At 38.4% G+C, this 24,234-nt stretch overlaps 1 protein-coding gene across 20 annotated transcripts in view; it reads right to left on the reverse strand.

Moving 5' to 3' along the window:
* The window catches only part of LOC100353262 (phospholipid-transporting ATPase ABCA3), a 236,330-nt gene that overhangs the window by 135,481 nt on the left and 76,615 nt on the right, over positions 1–24,234 (reverse strand). For all 20 annotated transcript variants that reach the window (XM_070064622.1, XM_070064627.1, XM_070064623.1 and 17 more), the window contains 2 exons: positions 11,018–11,191; positions 1,344–1,525 (listed from right to left, as the gene is read on the reverse strand). In XM_070064622.1, the coding sequence (XP_069920723.1) occupies positions 1,344–1,525; positions 11,018–11,191 (356 nt within the window). The remainder of the gene's footprint in view (positions 1–1,343; positions 1,526–11,017; positions 11,192–24,234) is intronic.

Below are 24,234 nucleotides of genomic sequence, written 5' to 3' on the forward strand. Positions count from 1 at the left end.
CCCAAAGGCCTGCAATAGCCAGGGCTGGGCCAGGCTGAAGTCAGAAGCCTGAATTCAATCTGCAACTCCAGGGGACCCAATACTTAGCCATAATCACTGCCTACTAGGGTGCACATTAGCAGGAAATTAGAATTAGAAGCAGAGCTGGAACTTGAATTCAGGCACTGATTATGGGAAGCAGGTATCCCAAGGGACATTTTAACTGCTGTGCCAAGTATCTGCCCTTTGAGTTAAAAAATTTTAAACATGAAAAAAAAGAAGTGAAGATCTCTAGGAACTTTGGAGTACCTTGGCATGTTTTATTTTGTGAGATGGAAAAAGTTAAATACAAAACAATATAAAGGGATTATATTTTATAGTAAAATTATTATTTGAATCTCCAATGTTTAGAAGGAAAGACTCTTAAAGTACAATGTTCAAGATGTAGGTACAAAATGACGTACTAAAAATTGAGATCATAGCCAATGCTTTTTATTACAATGGTCACAGCATCTTCTTTGTACTGTATATTAACAGTAATGGTAATGAAGCATAAAGGGCAAGATGCAGAATCTCTCCTACTCAATGTAAAGTGATTAATCATTGAAATTTGCTAATTGTTAAAATGTAGATATGAGAGTATCCTAGTCCTCTCCTCACTACAATCCAGGAAACTATCACATATTAATTTAGATGTGAACTCCTTTTGTTTCCTAAAGATTTATTTATTTATTCTAAGACACAGTGACCAAAAGAGAACTAGAGACAGAGATCATCCATTTACAGATTCACACTCCAAAAGGCCATAATGGCTGGGCCTGGGCCATAATAAAGCTAGAAGTCTGTTACTTTATCTGAGTCTTTCATGTGGGTGGGCTGGTGGCTGTGGCCCAGGTACATGGGCCATCTCCTACTGCTTTCCCTGGACATGTTAGCAGAGAGCTGGACTGGAAATGGAGCAGCTGGGACTCAAACTGGTACACCAATATTGAATACTGGTATCCTAAGTGGGAGTTTAATCTGCTGTGCTATGCCCCATGCCCCAGTGTGAATTCCTTTTACAGACTTTTAGGTTTCCTTATCTTCTACTATATACTATCACCTATATACCATCTGGCTGCCGAAGAGTTACAGCACTCACAATTTTTAGAGGAGGAAGGGTTTCAGTGTCTTATCCATGGATGTTATACATCTGTGTATGCAGAAGGTTTTAAGTTCTCTCAAGAAATGGCTAGCATTTCAGTATGTTTGGTATATAGATAGAGAACAATTCTCCCCTCGATCTTTTGATTTCATGATAAATATTATAAAACAGGCTCATAAGGGCTATGACCTTATGCAGTAATAACAGCATAAAAACTCACCTTAAGGAAAAAGTACCATGGTTGGGGCAAGCCATACCGCCCTGGAAAGACAGTTTCTACATACCAGGCAACAAGGCCATACAAGAAAGCATCAAGTAAAAGCATTCCAAATAGATAGCCAAAGACGAGGTTATCCTCAAGGCTGGCTGGTGTCCAAAAGTTATGCCATTTAGCACCAATCTCTGAAATAAAAGAGGTATTTAACAGAAATGAGCTCTGTGAGTTAAACAGCAAACCAAAAGTTTGATGATTTCAGTTTGCTACTGTACAGTATCTACTGCTATTACCCTCAGTATTGAGGACATTCTAGAAAATGGTAGAATCTATTATATCACTAGGTTTTCTCCACCTCTTGTAAAAACCTTTCAAAATAAATAGGAATGGTTAAGACAAAATGACTGAAACAAAATAAACAACAGGATAAAAAGCAGAGGCACTGGACCGCATCCCTCTTCCCTCTTAAAGAAAAGCAGAGGCAGACAGAGAGAGGTCTTCCATCCGCTGATTCACTCCTCAGATGACCACAATGGCCAGAGCTGTGCCAATCCAAAGCCAGGAGCCAGAACCTTCTTCCATGTCTCCCATGTGGCTGCAGGGGCCTAAGGACTTGGACCATCTTCTACCGCAGAGGGCTGGATCCGAAGTGGAGCAGCCGGGACTCTAACCAGCGCCCATATGGGATACCAGGACTGCAGGTGGTGGCTTTACCTGCTATGCGACAGGGCCAACCCCCACAATTACATCTTTAAATATTTTTTCTGCTATGTTATATATTATCTCTTGTATAAAAAAATTACCACCAATTTGGTAGCTTAAAATACCCAATTTATTAGCTTCCAAGTTTCCATGTGTCAAAAGGATTGACACTGGTCATTTTGGATTGGTAAGAAGGAGCTCCAGTCTACAATGGGAACCAAATTAGAAACAACCAATGACAACGAAGCATGCTGCTCACAAGAGGTTAAAAAACTGCTAAGAGGTTTTAATTGGCCGGAGTGGTTGTCACCAGTCCTATTGTTAACACTTAGGGCTAAAACTACAATCACAGAGAAATATGGGTTTACAATGCATTACAAGAGGAAACTAATGAGAGAGGAAAAAGAAGAAAGGATCAGTTAATGTATTTTAGCAGGCAGCTGAGTCCTCAGTCAGCTTCTGGTGTGACTGAAGCAAGGCTGTCAGTCTCCACGGCTCCTCTACAACCACCGTCCCTGGGATCTCTTTAGGGAGGGTCCACTTGCTTCGGATGCTCATTGCACAGTGTTGCTGGATTGGAGCTGCACTCTCAGTTACAGGCCACTGGCTCCACTCTGCTGTGGTGGATCAAGGAACTATCTCGTCAACCTTGACAGTAGTAAAGGTGGACAAAGCAACAGTCTCTTATTTGTAAGGTCTTATTTAATTTGTTTTAAGGCCTTTTAAAAATAGAGGCCTTTTCATTATATTCCTGAAGTTGTATTTATGAAATGCATGAAGTCTGCATTCCTTAAATAAAAAGTTTCTTTGGAGGTAAAAATAAATAAATAAATAAATCCAACGAACAATAGAGGCCTTTCCCCTCCTTTTGTGGCTTTGTAAGTCTGGAAGAAACAGACCCAATGCTCAAATTAAATGAAGACCAAATCATTATTACAGTACCTAGGAATGGAAGAGACATCATAAGGAAGGTGTGAACCTCTTTACTGAAGACACATGTTGACTCTCATTACCCAGCCAGCCTGGAAGGAGAGGTGGCCTGAATAGGAGGTTAATATAGAATAGGCAGTATATTCAAAAGGAAGATCACAGTCTTGCCTGTAATCTAAAACAAACAAACAAACAAAAACAAAAACAAAAACAAAAACAAAAAAACAAAAAAAAAAACTGACCCTAAGCCTTCCCTTCAATAGCTGTGTTACCTTGGATGCTGGCTGGAATAAAGGACTTTTTCAGCTTGGAACCAGCAGGATCTGTGGTTCTAGTTTGGGAGCTTTTCAGGGAAGTTCCACTTGCCTCGCTCTTGAAAGGATTTTGTGAGGACAGTTGTTTGCCCAATTTCCTGGCTTTCCCATGGAAACCTGTGATGCCATTTGGGGTGGACTGGCCTCGTTGGGTCACTTTGATGGCAGAACTTTGTGCAAAGCAGCTATTATTTGGCTTGCCACCTATCTTTACATTGCTCCTATTGCCTAGCTTGCTCTTTTTCTCCTTGTTAAAGTAGACCACAGTGGGCTGGTCCATAGCGCAGTAGGTTAATCCTCTGCCTGTGGTGCCAGCATCCCATATGGGCGCTGGCTCTAGTCCCAGCTGCTCTTCTTCCAATCCAGCTCTCTGCTGTGGCCTGGGAGAGCAGCAGAAGATGGCTCAAGTTCTTGGGCCCCTGCACTCATGTGGGAGACCTGGAAGAAGCTCCTGGCTCCTGGCTCCTGGCTCCTGGCTTCGGATCGGCGCAGCTCTGGCCATTGCAGCCATTTGAGGAGTGAACCAACGGAAGGAAGACCTTTCTCTGTCTCTTTCTCTCATTGTCTGAAACTCTACCTCTCAAATAATTAAAATCTTAAAAAAAAGTAGACCAAAGAGGCAGATTCTAGGATGTCAGTCAATGGGGTGCTCAGTTTTATCCTTAATCTTTGGTAGCTTGAGTTAGAAGTCTGTAGTCATAAGCATGTTTTTCTGTGAGACAACCCAATGCCCATGAGGACAACTATGTCTTTTTAGATAAGATCAAAACATGATAATCAATTTAGAAGTCTACCCTCCCCAGCTTCCTCACCCTCACTGCATGCAGGAAAGATCATTATTACCTATTTGAATACAAGGCCGTGTAGCTGTGGGAAGACATGGATACAAATAGCATATTCTATAAGAAAATACTTCTTGAAAAGATTTCCATAACATTTTAAAAAATATTTATTTATTTACTTGAAAATCAGAGTTACACAGAGAGAGGAAAGGCAGAGAGAGAGAGAGAGAGAGAGAGGTCTTCCATCCCCTGTTCACTCCCCAATTGGCCCAACAGCCTGAGTTGTGCCTATCCAAAGCCAGGAGCTTCCTCCGGGTCTTCCCACATGGGTGCAGGGGCCCAAAGAATTGGGACATCTTCTACTGCTTTCCCAGGCCATAGCAGAGAGCTATGATTGGAGCTGGACTGGAAGTGGAGCAGCCGGGACTCGAACCGGCGCCCATAGGGGATGCCAGCACTGTAGGTGGCAGCTTTACCCACTATGCCACAGCGCTGGCCCCAAGATTTCCATAACCTTAAGCATTAAATGAATGCTTCACCTCTGCATGTCCTACACCCATATGGCCATATTTGAAAGAAAACTCAAGCACAAATACTGAATCCAAAGAGTGGTTCTAAGGGAGGTGCAAGAGTTGTTTATAAATTTACCCCAAGTGTTTAACTGTTCCTCTTTGAGCCTCTCTCCTTGGTTCAACACTCTGAATGTCAAGTCAAAAGGATTAGAAAGAATCAAATATTCAGAGCAAATTAATAATATGCCACAAACTATTTACCACAGGGTATCATTTAAATAATATTGAATAAATGTCCACTGCCTTAAGTATTCATTTTTTTAAAAGCCGATAAACTGAAAATTTCAAAGGAGAAAGTAATATAATAACCTTCCTTCCCTCTACCTCTTCAAATAATCATTAAATACACTGGGCAATATTATACCATCATTTTTATCATAATAATATAAACAATTTTCATCATGATCATCCTGAATATTTCTTTATAGAGATATATATTTTAAAAGGCTTTCAAGACAATTTTCAACCCAGCATTTGAGAATAAAGTATTAAGTTGTATATAGCAACACATCCATGTGATAAGTATATAAATTTATATAAAACAAAGTTGGCCAGAAGTTAAGGCTACCTACAAAGTTGTCCAAGTAATTATACTTGTCAAAAACAATAAATGTATTTTTAAATCATCTAAACTGCCAAAATAAGGTTCAGCATCCAATGTTTTCAAATTGCAAGGAAGTGCTACAGACATATACATTTTCTTAATATGAGAAAGTGTTCCCAGAACATTATATTTAAATTTTTCACCAGCCTCAAAAGTAATGTAACTAAAAATTCAAACTTTACAATTACTTACTATACTTTAAAGAGAATCGGTTGGAAATGGCAGGCAGCAAGCACCATTTACAAATGTTCTCTATCTTCTGCACCTAAGTACAGACTATAATACTGTTTGATCTGACACATGGGTGAAATTCTAAGCCTCAAAAGGAACTAAGAGTGAAATATCATTAATAATTACACATAAAAGCAACTACATGATAAAGGTTTCAGACTTTTCCTATGCAAATTGAAGTAAACAATTTAAACATGGAATAAAATAAAACCTCATTTCAAAATAACAAAAAGTCATTTCTAACATTTGTCTTAATATTTAAATCCAGTTTTAAAAGTATCAAAACAGAGTTTTTAATAATTTTTACATACACATGCAACCTGCACACACATAACACATGTATGACATACAAGACCAAACAATAAAGCAGTTTTAGTAAGTTTTTTTAAATCTTTAACTGTTTTCAAAATTACCATTAATTGATTAGAATTACCTTTTGTTTTTAATAATCTGAATTAACCATAACCTTTTAGTTGGAACCTGTAATTTATTGTTACACTTTAGTTTTATCTGTTTACAGAGTTATCCCAAAGTACTGAATACAATTGAAGTCATGGAAAAAAAAGTCCTTTGGGACCTAGAAGAAGAAACATTTAAACACAGAACCAACAATATTTTAACGTTTATGAACAGTTTTTTCTTTTGTTTTGGAGTCTTGAAACCTCCTATTTGTAGAATATAAAATTGTAGATGGCTAAATATTTCAAATAGCCATGGTTAAAATTATAAAATTAATTAATCAAAAAGAGGCACCTGTTTACTCCACAAAGTATTACAGAAGGCACATTTAGGATTTTATAATAATATAAGAACATTTATCTCTTCTAGGCCTTCACGCCTTTTTATTAAGACAACCATTATGACTGATAACGCAACAAGATCATTAGACTTTTTTAATCATTAGACATTTTTATCAGTACATTTTATATTAGCATAATTTAAAGTTTAGTACCATTTTACATCTTGACAGTACCTTTAATATAATCTAAAGAGCCTATTTAGTTGGTGTCTCTATAAGATGAGAGATATATCCTTTGATAGTTCCAGGGGCCCAACTGGAAATATCAAAGTCCAAAGAATTTGGAAGCCCTGAGTGTGTGGAGTCTCCCACAGTGACTGCCCAAAGTCCCAGTCACACTGTGAGTCCTAGCACACAAGCCTTCCACAGTCATGAGCACCCACCTCCCTATTAGTTCTTCCCCGCAGAGTCAGGAATTTCCACTCAGCTGGTTGCTGAGAAGGGACATGAGCTGGCTCAGCTGTTACATATGTCCAAAATGGTGCCCACTCTTTTGGCTTGTTACAGGATGCTGGTAGAAGGTAAATGGAGAAAGAAAAACGTGTCCCCCCCTCTTTATTTTCTCTTCTAGTTTGGTAGGTACACTATTTTCCATGGAGCTCCAAGCCAGGTTTCCTGCAGGCTCTTCCTGCAGCTTTATTGCCAGTGGCTTGGGCTGCTGCAGTCTGGTCTCACCTTACTCTAACACTGGTGCAGAAGCTCAGGACTGTCCATTTTTTAAAACTATCTTCTCTTAGACTACAGCAGTAAGCTCCCTCCCTACTCTGCCATCTTGGAAGAGCTCCTTCTTTTTTTTTTAGGCAGTGAATTTTTTATATATAATGTCCAGTTACAGCTGAACCAAATTAGCATGAGAATCATTTCCCATAATTTTTATGTGTGAGATTATTATTTACCAAGAATGTCTCTTTAGATTTTAGATTGAATTTGAGCCTAGTTTTTCACCTAACAAGCACCTTAGGCTGACACTTAGTGAACAGATACCTGGGACCATCTCTGAAACAAACATGTTCAGGCAGCTGCAAGACAGGTCCTAAGGTGACTGTGGGCCAGAGGCCACTGTGCCATGGTTGAGAAGCCCACTAAAGGTTGTTAACTTACATTTAGGAGACTTTTAAGTATCAGTGGCCCAGGCTGAGAAATCAGTGACCTTCCTCTTTCCCACTCTCAGCAAAGGGGTGGAGTTAACACACCACAAATGAAAGAGAGGAAAAAAAGTCTAAACTGCCTCTCTCTTTCTCTCTCTCCCCCTTTCCACATAAATTATAGAGGAAGGGAGTGGTGTTTATCCCTTTAGGTCATTATACAAGCAAAACAGAAGTTTGGTTTTATAACCTGATGATGGATTTTAGGTTATGCCATGTTTATCATTTGAGAGTTTTATGGATCCAACTGAAGTCCCAAGGTCAGAGACTCAGTTTGGAGTCAAGATAGTCCCTTTAACATTTTAGAGGAAATTTTATGTATTTACACTCAGTAAACTCTGCCCTGGAGGAGAGGAGAGAAAGGAGAAACAACAGGAAGAACTGGACTCCATTCTCTCATAAGCCTCACTCTAAATACAGATGGTGTGCTCAGCTCTCAGTTTTGGTTTTTTTTTTTTTTTTTTTTTTTTGGTATTATTTGAGCTGCCTGCCTGGTCTGCCAGGTATATGTTCTCTGTTAAACCATTTAACCTTGCTTACAACTTTTCTCTGTCTCACATTGGAGACAAGAACCTAGTCTACCATCTATGCTAACAATACCATATCTCCAATTCACCACCCAGTACCTTAGGGTTGCAGCTTCATCTCTGTACTCTATCATTTTATGAGATTACAAGGCAACTCTGGGAGTTGATCAGGCTCCTCTTTTGCCACTTGGCAGGTCCACCAAACCAAACGAATCTGGTTCCTATCAGTTCTGATGGGCAATGCTCATTAGACTCGTTCCTGTGCCCACCACGTTCTGCTGTGCTCCCAGGGTTGGAGTCCCAGCATGCTGGGGGAGAACCACTTTCCATGGAGCAAATGGTCTGCTGGAGCCATGAGAGATCACTCAATCCCTGATGCTAAGAGCTTCACACCCCTGGAGACAAAAGAGGTGGAAAACCCACTCTCTGAGCCAGATACTAGTCCCCATGAAAACATATCAGGATTTGTGTACAGAGACAAGACACCAAGGCCCTTTAACAGGAAGTAGTCTTTTATTATTTATGCTGGCATAAGACCCAGTTTCTTATCCAAAAGCCTGAGCCCAAAATAAAGCAGGGCATTTCCTTATATAAGGTTTTAGCCTCTTTGCCTCCCTTTTAAGACTACATGCATACATTTGATTGGATATTCTAATGTTACATGGGAGCCACAGGAATTGATACCCCACACACTGTCTGGCAACTGTTAATGCCATTGCTCTATACTAGCAAGCAGAACCTAACAAGGTCATATATAAGCAAACAGTAACCACAGTTGAAACATTCATAGGCAAGCAAATAACAAACACATTTCATTTCCAGGACAGATTTCTCCCTTATTCTTCTGACCATGGGAAGCCTATTATAACAACTTTAAATGTAATTAAAAGACAAAGGCCTTTACCACAAAACAAAGGTGGAATTAGAGACCAGTTGGGAACAAATGACTCAATAAATGATTGTTATAGGTCAACTTTCATATGAAAAAAATAAAACTATGTTCTTACTTCATATCAAACAGAAATTCTGTGCTTATTGAAAACCTAAATATAAAAATCATTTTGATCATAAAAATTTACATAAATTATAGGATTATTATCTTTAAGACACTGGGTATTGAAGTACTTCTTGACAAGATCCAAGTGTACAAGTGAAAAAGACAGATTGAAAAACTTGATTACATTAAATTAAAAAAAATACCATAATCTCAAACTAAATGAGCCACAGATTAAGGATTGTTATAGTATCTATAATACATCCAAGACTCAAATTCCTCCCCTCACCCAAACAGAAACACCTTGATGTGCCATTTTTTAAAGAATTTGCAGGAAAGTAAAAAATAAATTATTTCATGGTATAAGGGATATACAAATTTGAAATACCCACCAATTTATGGTCCTGGATTAGTAAACTTTGTTTTTCTTTAAACTATATATGACATTATATTCTTTAGAAAATCAGCAGTGTAAAAGTGATTTTGGAAAGGAAATCCATTATAGAAAGAAAGACAAAGAGGAAAACCAGTACTCTCCGACTTCAAGGGAAAAAAAGAGTAAAAGTATGGTGGTATAATACTGTTAAGAAGTACATGGGTCCTGGGGCCGGTGCCATGGTGCAGCAGGTTAATCCTCTGCCTGTGGCAACAGCATCCTACATGGGCACCAGTTCTAGTCCCGGCTGTCCCACTTCCAATATATCTCTCTGCTATGGCCTGCGAAAGCAGTAGAAGATGGCACAAGTCATTGGGCCCCTACACCCACGTGGGAGACCTGGAAGAAGCACCTGGCTCCTGGCTTCAGATCGGCATGGCTCCAGCCGTTGTGGCCATTTGGGGAGTGAACCAATGGAAAGAAGACCTTTCTCTGTCTCTTCCTCTTGCTGTCTGTAACTCTCTCTCTCAAATAAATACATAAAATCTTAAAAAAAGAAGTACATGGGTCCTAGGTTTTCCTGTCTCAGGGATACTCGAGGGAACTGTTCAGCTTGGATCAATAGAAATAGCCAACACTGTGGTAGCAGGGTGAAACAACTAGATAAATGGACTTAAGATGTCAACTGAGTGTTTTTGAGGGACAAAGAAACTCATGGATGACAAAGAATAGGATGAGGACTTTAAGGTTGGGACAAGTGGCTAGAGTTAGGTCTATCAACAGATGGGGTATGCTGTGAAACTGTACCACATATAACTAGTCATACTTCAGTTAGTAAGGGTCCACACAGCAGCTCAGGCTAGGTATTTTGCTACAGAGGTGAAAGATCTACAGGATGGCAGACATATCTGAAGTCTCCATTTCTAAGATCTCATAAATTCCCACCTCCACTCACATCATCTAGAATAAAGGAAGACAGAGAGACCTATGAAAAATTGACTCATTCAGAAAGCCTCAATAAATGTTTAGATCAGACTTACATTACCTTCAATGTTTTTCCCCTACAGTGAACAGTTTGGAGGAAAAATGGTTATAGGAAATACAGTAATCATATTTGCTTTTCAATGTGAGATTAGTATAATGCATTATTTTCAGGGATGTGGAAAAACTCATACTGTTGGCAGAATAATGGATTGGGATACTCTTTAATGAGTGAAATAAAAATTAAGCTATTAATACCTAATGAGATTTTCAGATTAATATGCAAATATTTGCTTGACTAAATATGTATGTCTTGATATGGGTAATAGGAAAACATTGATACCACATAAATATGTGCTGATAGAGAATGAGTTAATTAATTATAGTACCCATTTACAGTAGAAAATCAAACTAACTTGTTTAAAAATATAAGCGCATCATTACATGGGAAGAGGTCCAAGACACATTAAGACAATAAAGCATATTGTAGAATATTTAAAATTATTTGATTTGATAAGGTAATTGGGGTTTACTGTTGAGGGATGGGGAACTCGTAACTTTACACACAGATTGCTTCATGGTTCATACAATCACCATTATATGAATAAAGAAACTGGGGAAAAATAAACATTGTAACATTTTATCTTCTCAGTTACTGTCTCATCAGCACACATTTCCTCACCCTATTTTTCTAGGAATTGAATCAGAACAGCAAACACTCACGTCTTACTTCCAATTTGAGCAGAAGATTAATCCCTAGTGCCAATGCAACGTTTGAGCTGAGACAGGCAGCCACCTTGTAAGTGAGGGTGATTTCTCCATAGCGTTGAGCGATGAAGTTAAATGGAAAGAAACTGGCAAAAAATAGGATATTTCCAGCAGATGCAGCCAAATGGGCTGCAAGGAAGAAGGACATTATCAAGTCAGTTAAAGGCAATCTGTAAAATAATGAATTACAATTAACCTTTCATACAACACCAGTATGTGAGCTTTAGGAGGAAATTAGCCTTACCTTTTCACTGTAATATCACCAATGCCTGCCACACAGTATGCTCAATAAAAAATATGTGTTGTATTAATTAACATATAAATGGGAGGAAGAACTTTTTCTAGAAAGCTTGACCTTACATGTGTGGTGATAAACATTCACAGTAATTTAAGCAAGACTGACCTATACCTGTACTATGAAAAATCATCTTTTCCTTTCTAAATTTCATTTGTTCATGACCTTTGCTTGAAATATTATGAACGTATACCACTGCTATTAACGTAAGTTGAATCTATATAGGAAGTGTTTTCAGAGGGTTTGAAGTTATGGGTTGAAAAAGCTCTTGATTAACTTTTTAAAAAACTTATCCAGATTGTTTACTAAGCACAAAAGTTGGGCCATCCCATCTGTGTGACACTGCAACATGGACACACCACAGAATTGAGAGCCTTGCAACAAACAGTGCAGGGCTATGGATTACAAAATTAAAATACAAATGTTCTCCCAAATATGGAAGGAAAAAGTATACTATGAGAAGGCCTGGAATGATTTGCCTTTTCTTTTTTTTAACTTTAGAATAACATTAATTTTGAAAATTTTTATAAAATTTTATTTTAAGCCAAACAACTTATTTCCTATGTATAGATTTAGGAACATAGTGATACTTCCCGCCATACCCTCTATCCTACCCATGCACCCACTTTGCCTCCTCCTTCTTTTCTTATTCTCTCTTAATTTTTCCTTTCAATTTTTTTAAAAACGGTTTTATTTATTTGTAAGACAGAATTACAGAGAGACAGAGGAAGAGAGAGAGAGAGAGAGAGAGAGAATATGAATGAGAATCTTCCATCCACTGGTTCACTCCCCAGATAGCTGCAATGGCTGGAGCTGGACTGATAGGAACCCAGGAGCCAGGAGCTTCTTCGGGGTCTCCCATGTGGGTGCAGGGGCCCAAGGGCTTGGGACATCTACTGCTTTCCCAGGCTCTTAGCAGAGAGCTGGATCAGAAGTAGAGCAGCTGGGAATTGAACCGGTGCCCAAATGGGATGCTGTCACTGCAGACAGAGGCTTTACTCATAACGCACAGCACTGGCACTTTTACTTTGAATTTATAATCAAAAGATTAAAAGTAAAAAAGTTCAACAAATGGTAAGAAGAAAAAAACCACCACTGTTCCTCAACTGTAGAGAAAAAGACTGTAAATAATCATCGGATTTCAGAAGGCCAACTCCTATACATAACATTTTTTGGTATTTTATTATTTATACATGTCAAGGAAAACATATAGTTTTTGTCTTTTGGGGACTGGCTTATTTCTTTTTTTCCATTTTCAACTTTTATTTGATAAATATAAATTTCCAAAGTACAACTTTTGGATTATAGCAGCTTTTCCTCCCAGAACCTCCCGCCCACCCACAATCATCCAAATCTCCCACTCCCTCTCCCATCCCATTCTTCATCATGATTCATTTTCAATTATCTTTATACACAGAAGATCAACTTAGTATATACTAAGTAAAGATTTCAACAAACTGCACCCACAAAGACACACAAAGTAAAGAGAACTGTTTGAGTAGTAGTTTTACCATTAATTTGCATAGTACAACACATTAAGTACGGAGATCCTACATGGGGAGCAGGTGCACAGTGAGTCCCGTTCTTGATTTAACAATTGACACTTATTTATGACGTCAGTAATCACCCAAGGCTCTTGTCATGAGCTGCCAAGGCCATGGAAGTCTCTTGAGTTCGCCAACTGTGATCTTATTTAGACAGGCCATAGTCAAAGTAGAAGTTCTCTCCTCCCTTCAAAGAAAGGTACTTCCTTCCTTGATGGCCCATTCTTTCTGCTGGGATCTCACTCACAGAGATCTTTCATTTAGGTCATTTTCTTTTGCCAGAGTGTCTTGGCTTTCCATGCCTGAAATACTCTCATGGGCTTTTCAGCCGGATCCGAGTGCCTTTAGGGCTGATTCTGAGGCCAGAGCGCTGTTTAGGACATCTGCCATTCTATGAGTCTGCTGTGTATCTCGCTTCCCATGTTGGATCGCTCTCCCCTTTATTTATTCTATCGGTTAGTATTAGCAGGTACTAGACTTGTTTATGTGCTCCCTTTGACTCTTAGTCCTTTCATTATGATCAATTGTGAACTGAAATTGATCACTTGGACTAGTGAGATGGCATTGTACATGCCACCTTGATGGGACTGAATTGGAATCCCCTGGTATGTTTCTAACTCTACCATTTGGGCAAGTCAGCTTGAGCATGTCCCAAATTGTACATCTCTTCCCTCTCTTATTCCCACTCTTATATTTAACAGGGATCACATTTCAGTTAAATTTTAACACTTAAGAATAACTGTGTATTAATTACAGAATTAAACCAGTAGTATTAAGTAGAACAGACAAAAAAAAATACTAAGAGGGATAATGTAGTAAGTTGTTCATTAACAGTCAGGGCTATGCTGATCAAGTCACCGTTAAACTGATAACTTTAACAAGTAAGATGGCATTGGTACATGCCACCTTGATGGGATTGAATTGGAATCCCCTGGCACGTTTCTAGCACTACCATTAGGGGTAAGTCTGAGTGAGCATGTGCTGAACTGTACATCTCCTCCCTTTCTTATTTCCACTCTTATATTTAAAGGGATCACTTTTCAGTTAAGTTTAAATGACTAAGACTAATTGTGTGTTAATTAAAGAGTTCAACCAATTGTATTTAGTAGAACAACAACAACAACAAAAAACTAAAAGGAATAAAAAAGTAAGTTGTTCCTCAACAGCCAGGACAAGGGCTGTTGAACTCCTTCTCATGGTGTCCATTTTACTTCAACAGGTTTTTAGTGCTCAGTTGTCACCCATCAATCAAGGACAACATATGATATTTGTCCCTTTGGGAATGGTTTATTTCACTCAGTATGATGTTTTCCTGCTGCATAGTATTCTATGGAGTACATATTCTATAATTTCTTTATCCAGGGACTGGCTTATTTCATTAAGTGTAATGGCTTCCAGTAGGCATCCATCTTGTTGCAAAAGATAGGATTTCAATCATTGTTTACAGCTTAGTATTCCATGTCATAAATTTCTTTATCCAATTATGAGCTGATGATCATCTGGGTTGATTCTGTATCTTAGCTATTGTGAACTGAGCTGGAATAAACATGCAGATAACTTTTTAACCTGCTGATCCATTTTGTTTGTGTAAATTACCAGGAGTGAGATTGCTGGGTTTTATGGTATACCTATTTTTAGCTGTCTCATTACTGTCTACAACAATGGTTGTAGTAATTTACATTTTCTGTTCTGTTCCATTGGTCTACATGTCTATTTTTGTGCCATAACCTGGCTGTTTTGATTACAACTGCCCATAAGCTCTGTATTGAAATCTGGTATTCTGATTCTTCTGGCTTTGTTTTTGTGGTTTAATTACTTTAGCTATTCAGGGTCTCTTGTGTTTCAAGATGAATTTTAGCATTGTTTTTTCTACATCTGAGAAGAATGTTGCTGGTATTTTGATTGGGATCACATTGAACCTGTAATTGCTTTCAGTAGTATGGACATTTTGATATTTACTATATGAATCCATGAACATGGAAGATTTTTTGATTTTCCATGCCATCTTTTTTTTAATGTTTTGTAATTTTCATTGTACAAATCTTTCACCTCTTTGGTTAAATTTATTCCAAATATTTGAATTTTTTTCTAACTGTTGTGAATGGGACTGGCTTTACAAGTTCTTTCTCAGTCATGACACTGTGTATACAAAGGCTATTTATGTTTGTGTGTTGATTTTATATCATCTTATATCCTGTCGCTTTACCAAGCTCTTTCATGAGTTCCAATAGTCTCTTATTGGCATCTTTTGGTTCCCCTATATATAGAATCATGTCATTTGGAAAAGATTTCCAAATGTAAATCTTTTCCAATATGTATCCCATTTATTTTTCTTGCCTAATGGGTTTGGCTTAAACTTTCAGGACTATATTGAATAGCATTGGTGACAGTGGGCATCCTTACATGGTTCTGGATCTTAGGGGGAACACTTCCAGTTTTTCTTCATTCAATAAGATGCTGACTGTGGGTTGGTCATAAATTGCCTGGATTGTGTTGAAGAATGTTCCTTCTATATCAAATTTGCTTAAGGTTTTTATCAAGAAAGGATGTTGTATTTTATCAAATGCTTTTTCTGCATCTATTGAAATAACCATATGGCTTTTATTCTTCAGTTTGTTAATATGATGTATCACATTTATTGATTTTCTTTTTTCTTTTTTTTTTGACAGGCAGAGTGGACAGTGAGAGAGACAGAGAGAAAGGTCGTCCTTTTGTCATTGGTTCACCATCCAATGGCCGCCGCGGCCGGTGCACCGCGCTGATCCGATGGCAGGAGCCAGGTACTTATCCTGGTCTCCCATGGGGTGCAGGGCCCAAGCACTTGGGCCATTCTCCACTGCACTCCCTGACCACAGCAGAGAGCTGGACTGGAAGAGGGGCAACTGGGATGGAATCCGGCGCCCTGACCAGGACTAGAACCCGGTGTGCCAGCGCCACAAGGCGGAGGATTAGCCTAGTGAGCCGCGGCGCCGGCTATTGATTTTCATATGTTGAAACATCACTGCATACCAGGGATAAACCCCACTTGGTCCACATGAATGACCTTTCTGATATGTTATTGGATTTGATTAGCTAACATTCTTTTGAGGCATTTTGCATCTATGTTCATCTGGGATATTGGTCTATAGTTCTCTTTGTCTGTTGTATCTTTTTCTGCTTTTGGAGTTAAGGTGATGCTGACCTCATAGAAGGAGTTTGGGAGCATTCTTTCCCTTCAATGGTTTTGAATATGTTGAGAAGAATTATAATTCATTCTTTTCTTAAAGTCATGTAGAATTCAACAGTGAAGCCATCCAGTCCTGGGCTTTTCTTTGATGGGGTGATTTTTATTACTGATTCAATCTGTCTTGGTTATTGGTCTGTTTTAGTTTTCTGTCTTCATGACTCAATTTTGGTAGATTCTATGTGTCCAGGAATCTATCAATTTCTTCTAGATTTGCTAATTTGTTGGCATACAGCTGTTTGTAGTAATTCCTGATGGTTCTTTTTATTTCTGTGGTATCTGTTGATCTCCCTTTTCAGCTCTGATTTTATTAATTTGGATCTCTTTCCTCTTTTTTTTTGTTAGCTGGGCCAATGGTGTATCAATTTTATTTATTTTTTTTCAAAAAACAAGCTCTTCGTTTCTCTTTTATATTTCCTTTCAATTTTGGTCATTTCTTCTCTGATTTTAATTATTTCTTTCCTCCTACTAATTTTGTGTTTGGTTCCTTGCTCTTTTTCTAGGTCATTGAGATGCATGGAGAGCTAATTTACTTGAAGCCTTTCCAATTTCTTGATGTAGACACCAACTGCTATAAACTTTCCTATTACCATTGTTTTTGCTGTATCCCATAAATTTTGATAAGCTGTACCATCTTCATTTGTTTCTAAAATTTTTTATATCCCTTTTGATTTCTTCTATGACCCACTGTTCATTCAGGAGCATGCTATTCAGTTTCCACGTGTTTGCATATTTTATAAAAATTCTTGAGTTGTTAATTTGCAGCTTCATACCATGTGGTCACAAAAGATACATGGTATGATTTCAATTTTTTTGAATTTGCTGAGACTTTCCTTATGGCCTAGCATATGGTCTATCCTAGAGAATTTTACACACTGATGAAAAAAATGTGTATTCTGAAACTGGGATGAACAGTTCTGCAAATATCAGTTAGATCCACTTAGTCCATGGTGTAGATTAGCTCTGTTCTTAGTTGATTTTCTGTCTAGTTGATCAATCCATTGATTAAAGTGAGGTGATGAAGCCCCCCATTACTATTTTATTGCATTTTAGATCTCTCTTTAAACCCATCAACATTTATTTTAAATAGCCAGGCACCTTGGCATTGGGTGCATTCACATTTATTACAGTCACATCTTCCTGTTGAATTGATCCCTTAATCATCAGAGCTCTCTTTAGAAACCTAGGAGGCCAGATTCAAATATATTGATTTATTTAAATTGCTGAAAAGAAAATACTGTAAGTCAAGAATTCTACATGTGTTAACTGTCCTTCAAAATGGGGGAGAGGATTTGGAATTTGGCAGACTAGCTGAACTGTCATTTGGATGCCTATTTCCATATCAGAGTACATGGGTTCAAGTCCTGGCTCTGCTTCTCATTCCAGTTTCCTAATAATACACACCTTTGGAAGAAGCAGGTAATGGCTCAATTAGTTGTGTTCCTGCCACCCTCATGGGAGTGTTGGATTGAATCCCTCATTGCCAGGTTGGCATGGCTCACCCCAAGCCATTGTGAGCATTTGGGAGTAAACAGGAGGAGGGGAGGTCTGTTTGAATGTCTCTCAAATAAAAAGAAAATTTAACGAGGGAGAAATGAACACATTTCCACATAATCAAATATACCTGCTCCACAAGGGTGCTGGCGTCATGGCTCATTTGGTTAATCCTCCACCTGTGGTGCGAGCATCCCATATGGGAGACGGGTTCTAGTCCTGGTTGCACCTCTTCCAGTCCAGCTCTCTGCTGTGGACCGGGAAGGCAGTGAGGATGGCCCAAGTGCTTGGGCCCCTGCATCTGCATGGGAGACCAGGAAAAGGCACCTGGCTCCTGGCTTTGGATCGGCATAGCTCTGGCCGTAGTGGCCATTTTGGGGGTGAACCAATGGAAAAAGGAAGATCTTTCTCTCTGTCTCTCTTTCTCACTGTCTAATTCTATCTGTCAAATTAAAAAATGCTAAAAATGAGTTGTGCATGTTGAAATTAAAGGACACTAGACAGTAACTAGAGACCATATGAAGAAATAAAAGATCTCTGGCAAAAATAATTTCATCAACAATTATTAAATCTAGTATTTAACGTTGGTTTACAATGCCACTTTTTCTTTTCTACATGATTTAAGAGAATAGTGTCGAGAACAATTATTACCATATATTTTTAGACACAAAATTCATACAGTTAATTTTGTGATATCATTCAATGGGATAAACACAGAAGTACAGAGAAACAGGGTTCTTTTATGCTACTGAAGTTAAGCAGGTAACAATTTAAGAGTATTTTAACATCAGGATATCACATGTTAATTGCCATGGAAGCCACAAGAAATTATGTAATACACAAAAAAGGACAAACAATCAATTAAAACTTTCAGGCAAAAAAAAAAAAAAAAAAAAAAACCACCCACAAAGGCGGTAGTAATGAAAGAAACTGGAGAAAAATGTTAGCAAAATGTAAGCAGTAAGTTCCTCCTTATTTCACTGAGGTTAGTTTTGGGGAGGACTGTCCTATACATGTAAATTAGAGCCTGTTTGTCTTGGTGATTTTTTTCACTAATAGTTCTATCAGTTGGGAGTGCAGTGCTAATGTACTCAGTTATGAATCTGTGAATTTCCGTTGTTAGCTATTTCAGCTCTTGTTTCATGTATTTTGATTTTTGTTCAGTGTGTACACGTTTCATATTATTGCTCTGGCGAATTGATCATTTTATTATGGAATATCTGCCTTGTCTAACACTTCCTTTCTGTTCTGTGGATGTGTAGCCAAGCAGCAAGTGGGTACGTGCATTCAGGTGCAAATATGCTAATATGGCAATTCTTACTATATCTTTAAAAATCTGTAATGAAGTGCATTTTCATCCCTTTACTTTCATTATCCATATGTCATAGTATTTTTCTAAGATTTATTTATTTTATTGAACAGCAGAGTTAGAGAGAGAGGAGAGAAGGGGAGAGAAGGTGAGAGAGAGAAGGAGAGAAGGGGACATGCAGAGGGAGAGGGAAACAGGGGGAAAAGAGAGGGGGGGAGGGAGGACCTTCCATCTTCTGGTTCATGATCTGAAGCCAGGAGCCTCTTCCAGGGCTCCCACATGGGTGTAGGGGCCCAAGCAGGTGCATTAGCATCCCATATGGGATGCCAGCATGGCAGGTGGCGGCTTTGCCTACTATGCCACAATGCTGGCACTATGTCATAGTATTTGACGCAAGCTTCAGGTAAGTGACATACTGTTGGGTCATGTTTTTGAATCACCTGTGCAGATCTCTGTCTTATACCTGCACAGATCTCTTATACCTGAGTATTCACACAAATCTAAATTTATAGTAATTACTGACATGTGAGAACTTAAGTTTGCCATTATATACAATATTTTATGATTCCTTTGGTTTTAGTTAATGTTTGTTTCCTACTTTTCTGTGAGTTATGTGAACATTTTTAGTAATTTTTTTGCAGTTTTCTGAGTGTTTTAGACATTACAATATGTATTATAAAATTTGTGATTATATTATAATCTCCTGGCATGTGTGTTTCACCATACCAGAAGTATATTATTAGTATGTTGTATTTTAATTCCATTTAGGTCTTTACCTACTTTTTATCTGTCTTAAGTATTTTGTCACATACGTTCAGCATCACATTGCATGGTGTTAAAATTCTGCTTTATTCATCAAACTTATGAGTCATGATAGAATAGACTATTATGTCTATGCTTATTTTTTATTCATTTCTTTGTTCTTTTGTTGTGAAGTTCTAAGATTTATGTTATCATTTCTTTTCTATTTGGAAAACTTCTTTGATTCATTCTTCAAGGATAAGCCTGCAAGCCGTAAGTTCTCTTAGGTTTTCTTTTCCTAAGAATGTTTTTATTTCCTATTCAATCCTGAACAGTTTAGCCAGATATAGAACTCACAGCTGTCAATTCTTTTCTTCAGCACCTGAAAAACATGCTACTTCCTTCTGGTTTCAGATAAGAAACTTTTAGTCATTTGAAGTGGTGTTTCTCTACAAGTAATGCATGGTTTCTCTGCCTGTTTTGCAGGTTTTTCACTGTTTTTAGGTATTCCTAAGTTTAATTATGATGTGTCTTGGCATGAATTTGAGTTTTCCTAAATTTCCTAAGCTTCATGAGACTGCAGGTCTTTTACTAGATTTGATAAACTTTTTTTTAAAGATTATTTATTTATTTGAGAGGTAGAGTTATAGACAGTGAAAGGGAGAGAAAGAGAGAAAGGTCTTCCATCTACTGGTTCACTCCCCAAATGGCAGTAATGGCCAGAGCTGCACCGATCTGAAACCAGGAGCCAGGTGCTTCTTCCGGGTCTCCCACGTGAGTGTAGGGGCCCAATGACTTGTGCCATCTTCTACTGCTTTCCCAGGCCACAGAGAGCTGGATTGGATGAGCAGTCGGGACTAGAACCAGCACCCATATGGGAAGTCAGTGCTGCAGGCAGAGGATTAACCTACTGTGCCATGGCTCTGGCCCTGATTTGATAAATTTCAACTATAATTTCATCTGCTGGTTCACTCTCCAACTGGCCACAATGGCCAGACTGTGCCGATCTGAAGCCAGGAGCCAGGAGCTTCTTCCAGGTCTCCCACGTGGGTGTAGGGGCCCAATGACTTGGGCCATCTTTTACTGCTTTCCCAGGCCATAGCAGAGAACGTGATCAGAAGTGGAGCAGCCGGGACTTGAACTGGTACCCATATGGGATCCCGGCACTGCAGGCAGTGGCTTTACTCAGCACACCATTGTTCCAGGCTCATATCACGTAAATTCTGAAGATATGTCTTCAACTTCACTTATTCTATACTCTTATTATTAAAAAATTTTTTTATACTTTTGAGGTCTGTAGTTTGGTTCTTTATTAACTTTTTGCTAAGGTTTTGATGTTTTCATTTGTGTCAACATTTCTCATAACTGCTTGATAAAGCATCCTTAAGATGGCTTCTTGGGCTGGTGCTGCAGCTCAATAGGCTAATCCTCCACCTAGCAGCGCCGGCACATCGGGTTCTAGTCCCAGTCGGGTGCCAGATTCTTTCCCGGTTGCCCCTCTTCCAGGCCAGCTGTCTGCTGTGGCCAGGGAGTGCAGGGGAGGATGGCCCGAGTACTTGGGCCCTGCACCCCATGGGAGACCAGGAGAAGTACCTGGCTCCTGCCTTCGGATCAGCGCGGTGTGCCAGCTGCAGCGTGCCAGCCGTGGTGGCCATTGGAGGGTGAACCAATGGCAAAAGGAAGACCTTTCTCTCTGTCTCTCTCTCACTATCCACTCTGCCTGTCAAAAAAATAAAATAAAATAAAATAAAAAAAAGATGGCTGCTTGATACTTCGTCAGGTAATTCCAAAATCTGTTTCATCTCAGAGTTAAAGTCTGTTTTAATTTTCATTCTTCTTGTCATTTTTGTGGTTCTTGGTATATTAGTGATTTTCTATTATATCCTATACAGACTCCAGATCCTACTTAATCCTCCCCTCTACCTCCACACCCAAAGTAGGCAATTCCTCTGTGGAGGTGTAATACAAAGGCTAGGTAATTATATATGCAATATTCCCTGCTGAAGCCTCTCTGACAAGTTGGGGTATTGACTCAAACTCCTCCTTGCAGATGAATGTGATAAAGTTCAGGTCTCTTCTTGGTCCTGTGATATCTTTCTAGAGATAATTGGGACACTGGCTCATACCACATTATTTTCTCTCAATGTTGTAATAAGCTCAGCTCCCTAACGGGGCTCAATGATGGTGTACAGTGGCAAGGCGGTGTAGGGAGAATGCAGGGGGACCAGGCAGAGGACAAATGCTAATTAGGGTAGGTTTGGAAGTTCTGTTTCCTGCTTGGCTTCACTGATAGCAGCTGCTTACGAGAGAACTTACTTGTATCACTTTATTCAGTCTCATTGATTCTGTGGGGTGGGTGTGTGGGAGCTCAGCTCACTACTGGACCCTAATGTCAGTTCTCTAGCAGGTGACCTGGAGTGTTGCCTGGTTCTGCAGGGAAGGGGAAATGGGATGGAGGGTCAACCTCTATGGTTTCTGAGGGTGTGGTGTCTCCCTGAAGTATGGCAAGTATTGCCAAACCACTTTTCTGTTGTTAGGCAATCCTTTACCAGTCCTTTGGTTTGGGAGACCAAGCTTTTCTTGGATATCCGTGCCTGTTATTGATCTCAGCTATAGGCTTCAGCAGTGCTTTTTCAAGAAGATTTAACTATAAAAATCAAGGAAAGTGAAGGTCCTGCCACCTCTCAAAGTCCAAGTTCTTTAGGCATACCACCTTTTTCTTTACACATTTCAGAGACTTCCTATGCTTGTTAGTTGATTGGTGAGAGGCTCCCATCACTAGGTAAGCCCTCTTTAACATCATAGAAAGCTGTCTCTTTCCTTGGATTGGACTTTTGAGTCCAACACTTGTAAGGCAAGTATCTGCCCTTGTGGTAGTTCTTGTTGTCAGGAAAATGAATTCTTCTTGGGAAGAAGTGCGCTATAATGTTTCCTTTCCCACATAATATATTCATATTCAGGGTGCACTTAGATATCAGAAACTCATAGGCATGTATGCAACCACAGGGCTATTCCCTCACTACAAAGGGGAAGAATCTTTTGGATCATCACAAAATTGTCTTCCTTTACCAGGTTAATCATACATGCAGTTTCCTAGGGAATGTATACCCATAAATTTATGTCACATTAATATAAAATGATCCATGTGAGTGTTCATACTATAATACACAGGTCTTCCAAATACTTCATTCTGATCACTTTCTCAGAAAAACTTTTGAACACACACTCCTAACATACTTGTTTCCCACTTATACTGTTATATTTGCATTCAGTACAGTTATAAGAAATTATCTACATTATGAAATAAAAATACCTAATCAACATTTTAAAATATACATTTATTGTGGGATGCAGCATGATATTTCATTATAGATATTTAAAAAACAGATTTGTGATAAAATAAAAAAGAGATATTTTCAGTATTTAGTCTAGATACTATCAGAAATAAAAGTCTCTTTCTCTTAAGTTTCTATAAATACATTGACTACTGTTTATCTGGCAAACTTATCCTGCCCTTCAACATACCACTTTCTGTTTTTTCTCAACATATTACTTTTGTTTTAATCAACATTTTTGTTCTACCAATTATTTTATCCAAGTCTTTAGACCACCTCCACATTTGAAGACTTGTTAGGAAACTCACAGGACTCAGGACATGATGGTGCTCACAGTCATGATTCATTATAAGCACATGCTTCCAAGAGTTCTCCCCCAGTTGGAAACAAACAGGTTACACTTAATTCCTAAAGCAATGAATTTTAACAATGTGTGTGAAATGGCAATCAGATGCTCACTAGAGACTCAGCAACCAAGGTTTTTATAGTAGGGGCTGGTTATATAGGCATTTTCAGATTTATACAAATCAAGATTCAAGCCTCCCTCCCAAAGAGCATAAATCATATTATTTGCCTAAAAATTTCAGGTACAATGATCTATTCATCATGTAAGGAATGGTGGAAACCTTTCTAAAAGTTAAGTTTTCAGATGACAGTCCCAGATGAACATTTTAAATAAGGCTTTCTAATAATAGGATACTAAGGCCTGTTATATAAATACTTTTCTGCATAATCATGAATACCAATTATAAAATGTAAAAATTATCTGATAGTATTTGTGTTTGCATTAAAAACTAAACCACCTGTGATATTTAAAAGTTTTAACTGTAAAACTTTATTTGTGTTCCAAAGTGGTTTGCTAGGAATGATATTTTGATAGTTCAGTATAGAAATACTAAATCATTAACATTTAAGGTCTACAAAAAGTATACATTCCTCAGTCTTTGGAAAAGTAATTTAAAAATGGCTAGCAGAGAATTATTTCTACAAAATGCCTAGTTAGACCAACCTGGGGTTATCTTGTCACACACACTTTTCTTTGTGTGAGGTATTATCAGGATAAAATTTAAATTTGCTTTATATGCAATGTATGTTTATACAAAATAACAAATAATATATATCATATGGAAATAATGTAGAGTCTTCCCACATGGTAAATGCATGGATAATCTACTGAATAATGGAATGAGTGAATTCTCCCTTCCTTTGACTTGTTTTCAGAAATTATTTA

Source organism: Oryctolagus cuniculus, chromosome 19 (assembly GCF_964237555.1).
Source record: "Oryctolagus cuniculus chromosome 19, mOryCun1.1, whole genome shotgun sequence".
NCBI lineage: Eukaryota > Metazoa > Chordata > Mammalia > Lagomorpha > Leporidae > Oryctolagus > Oryctolagus cuniculus.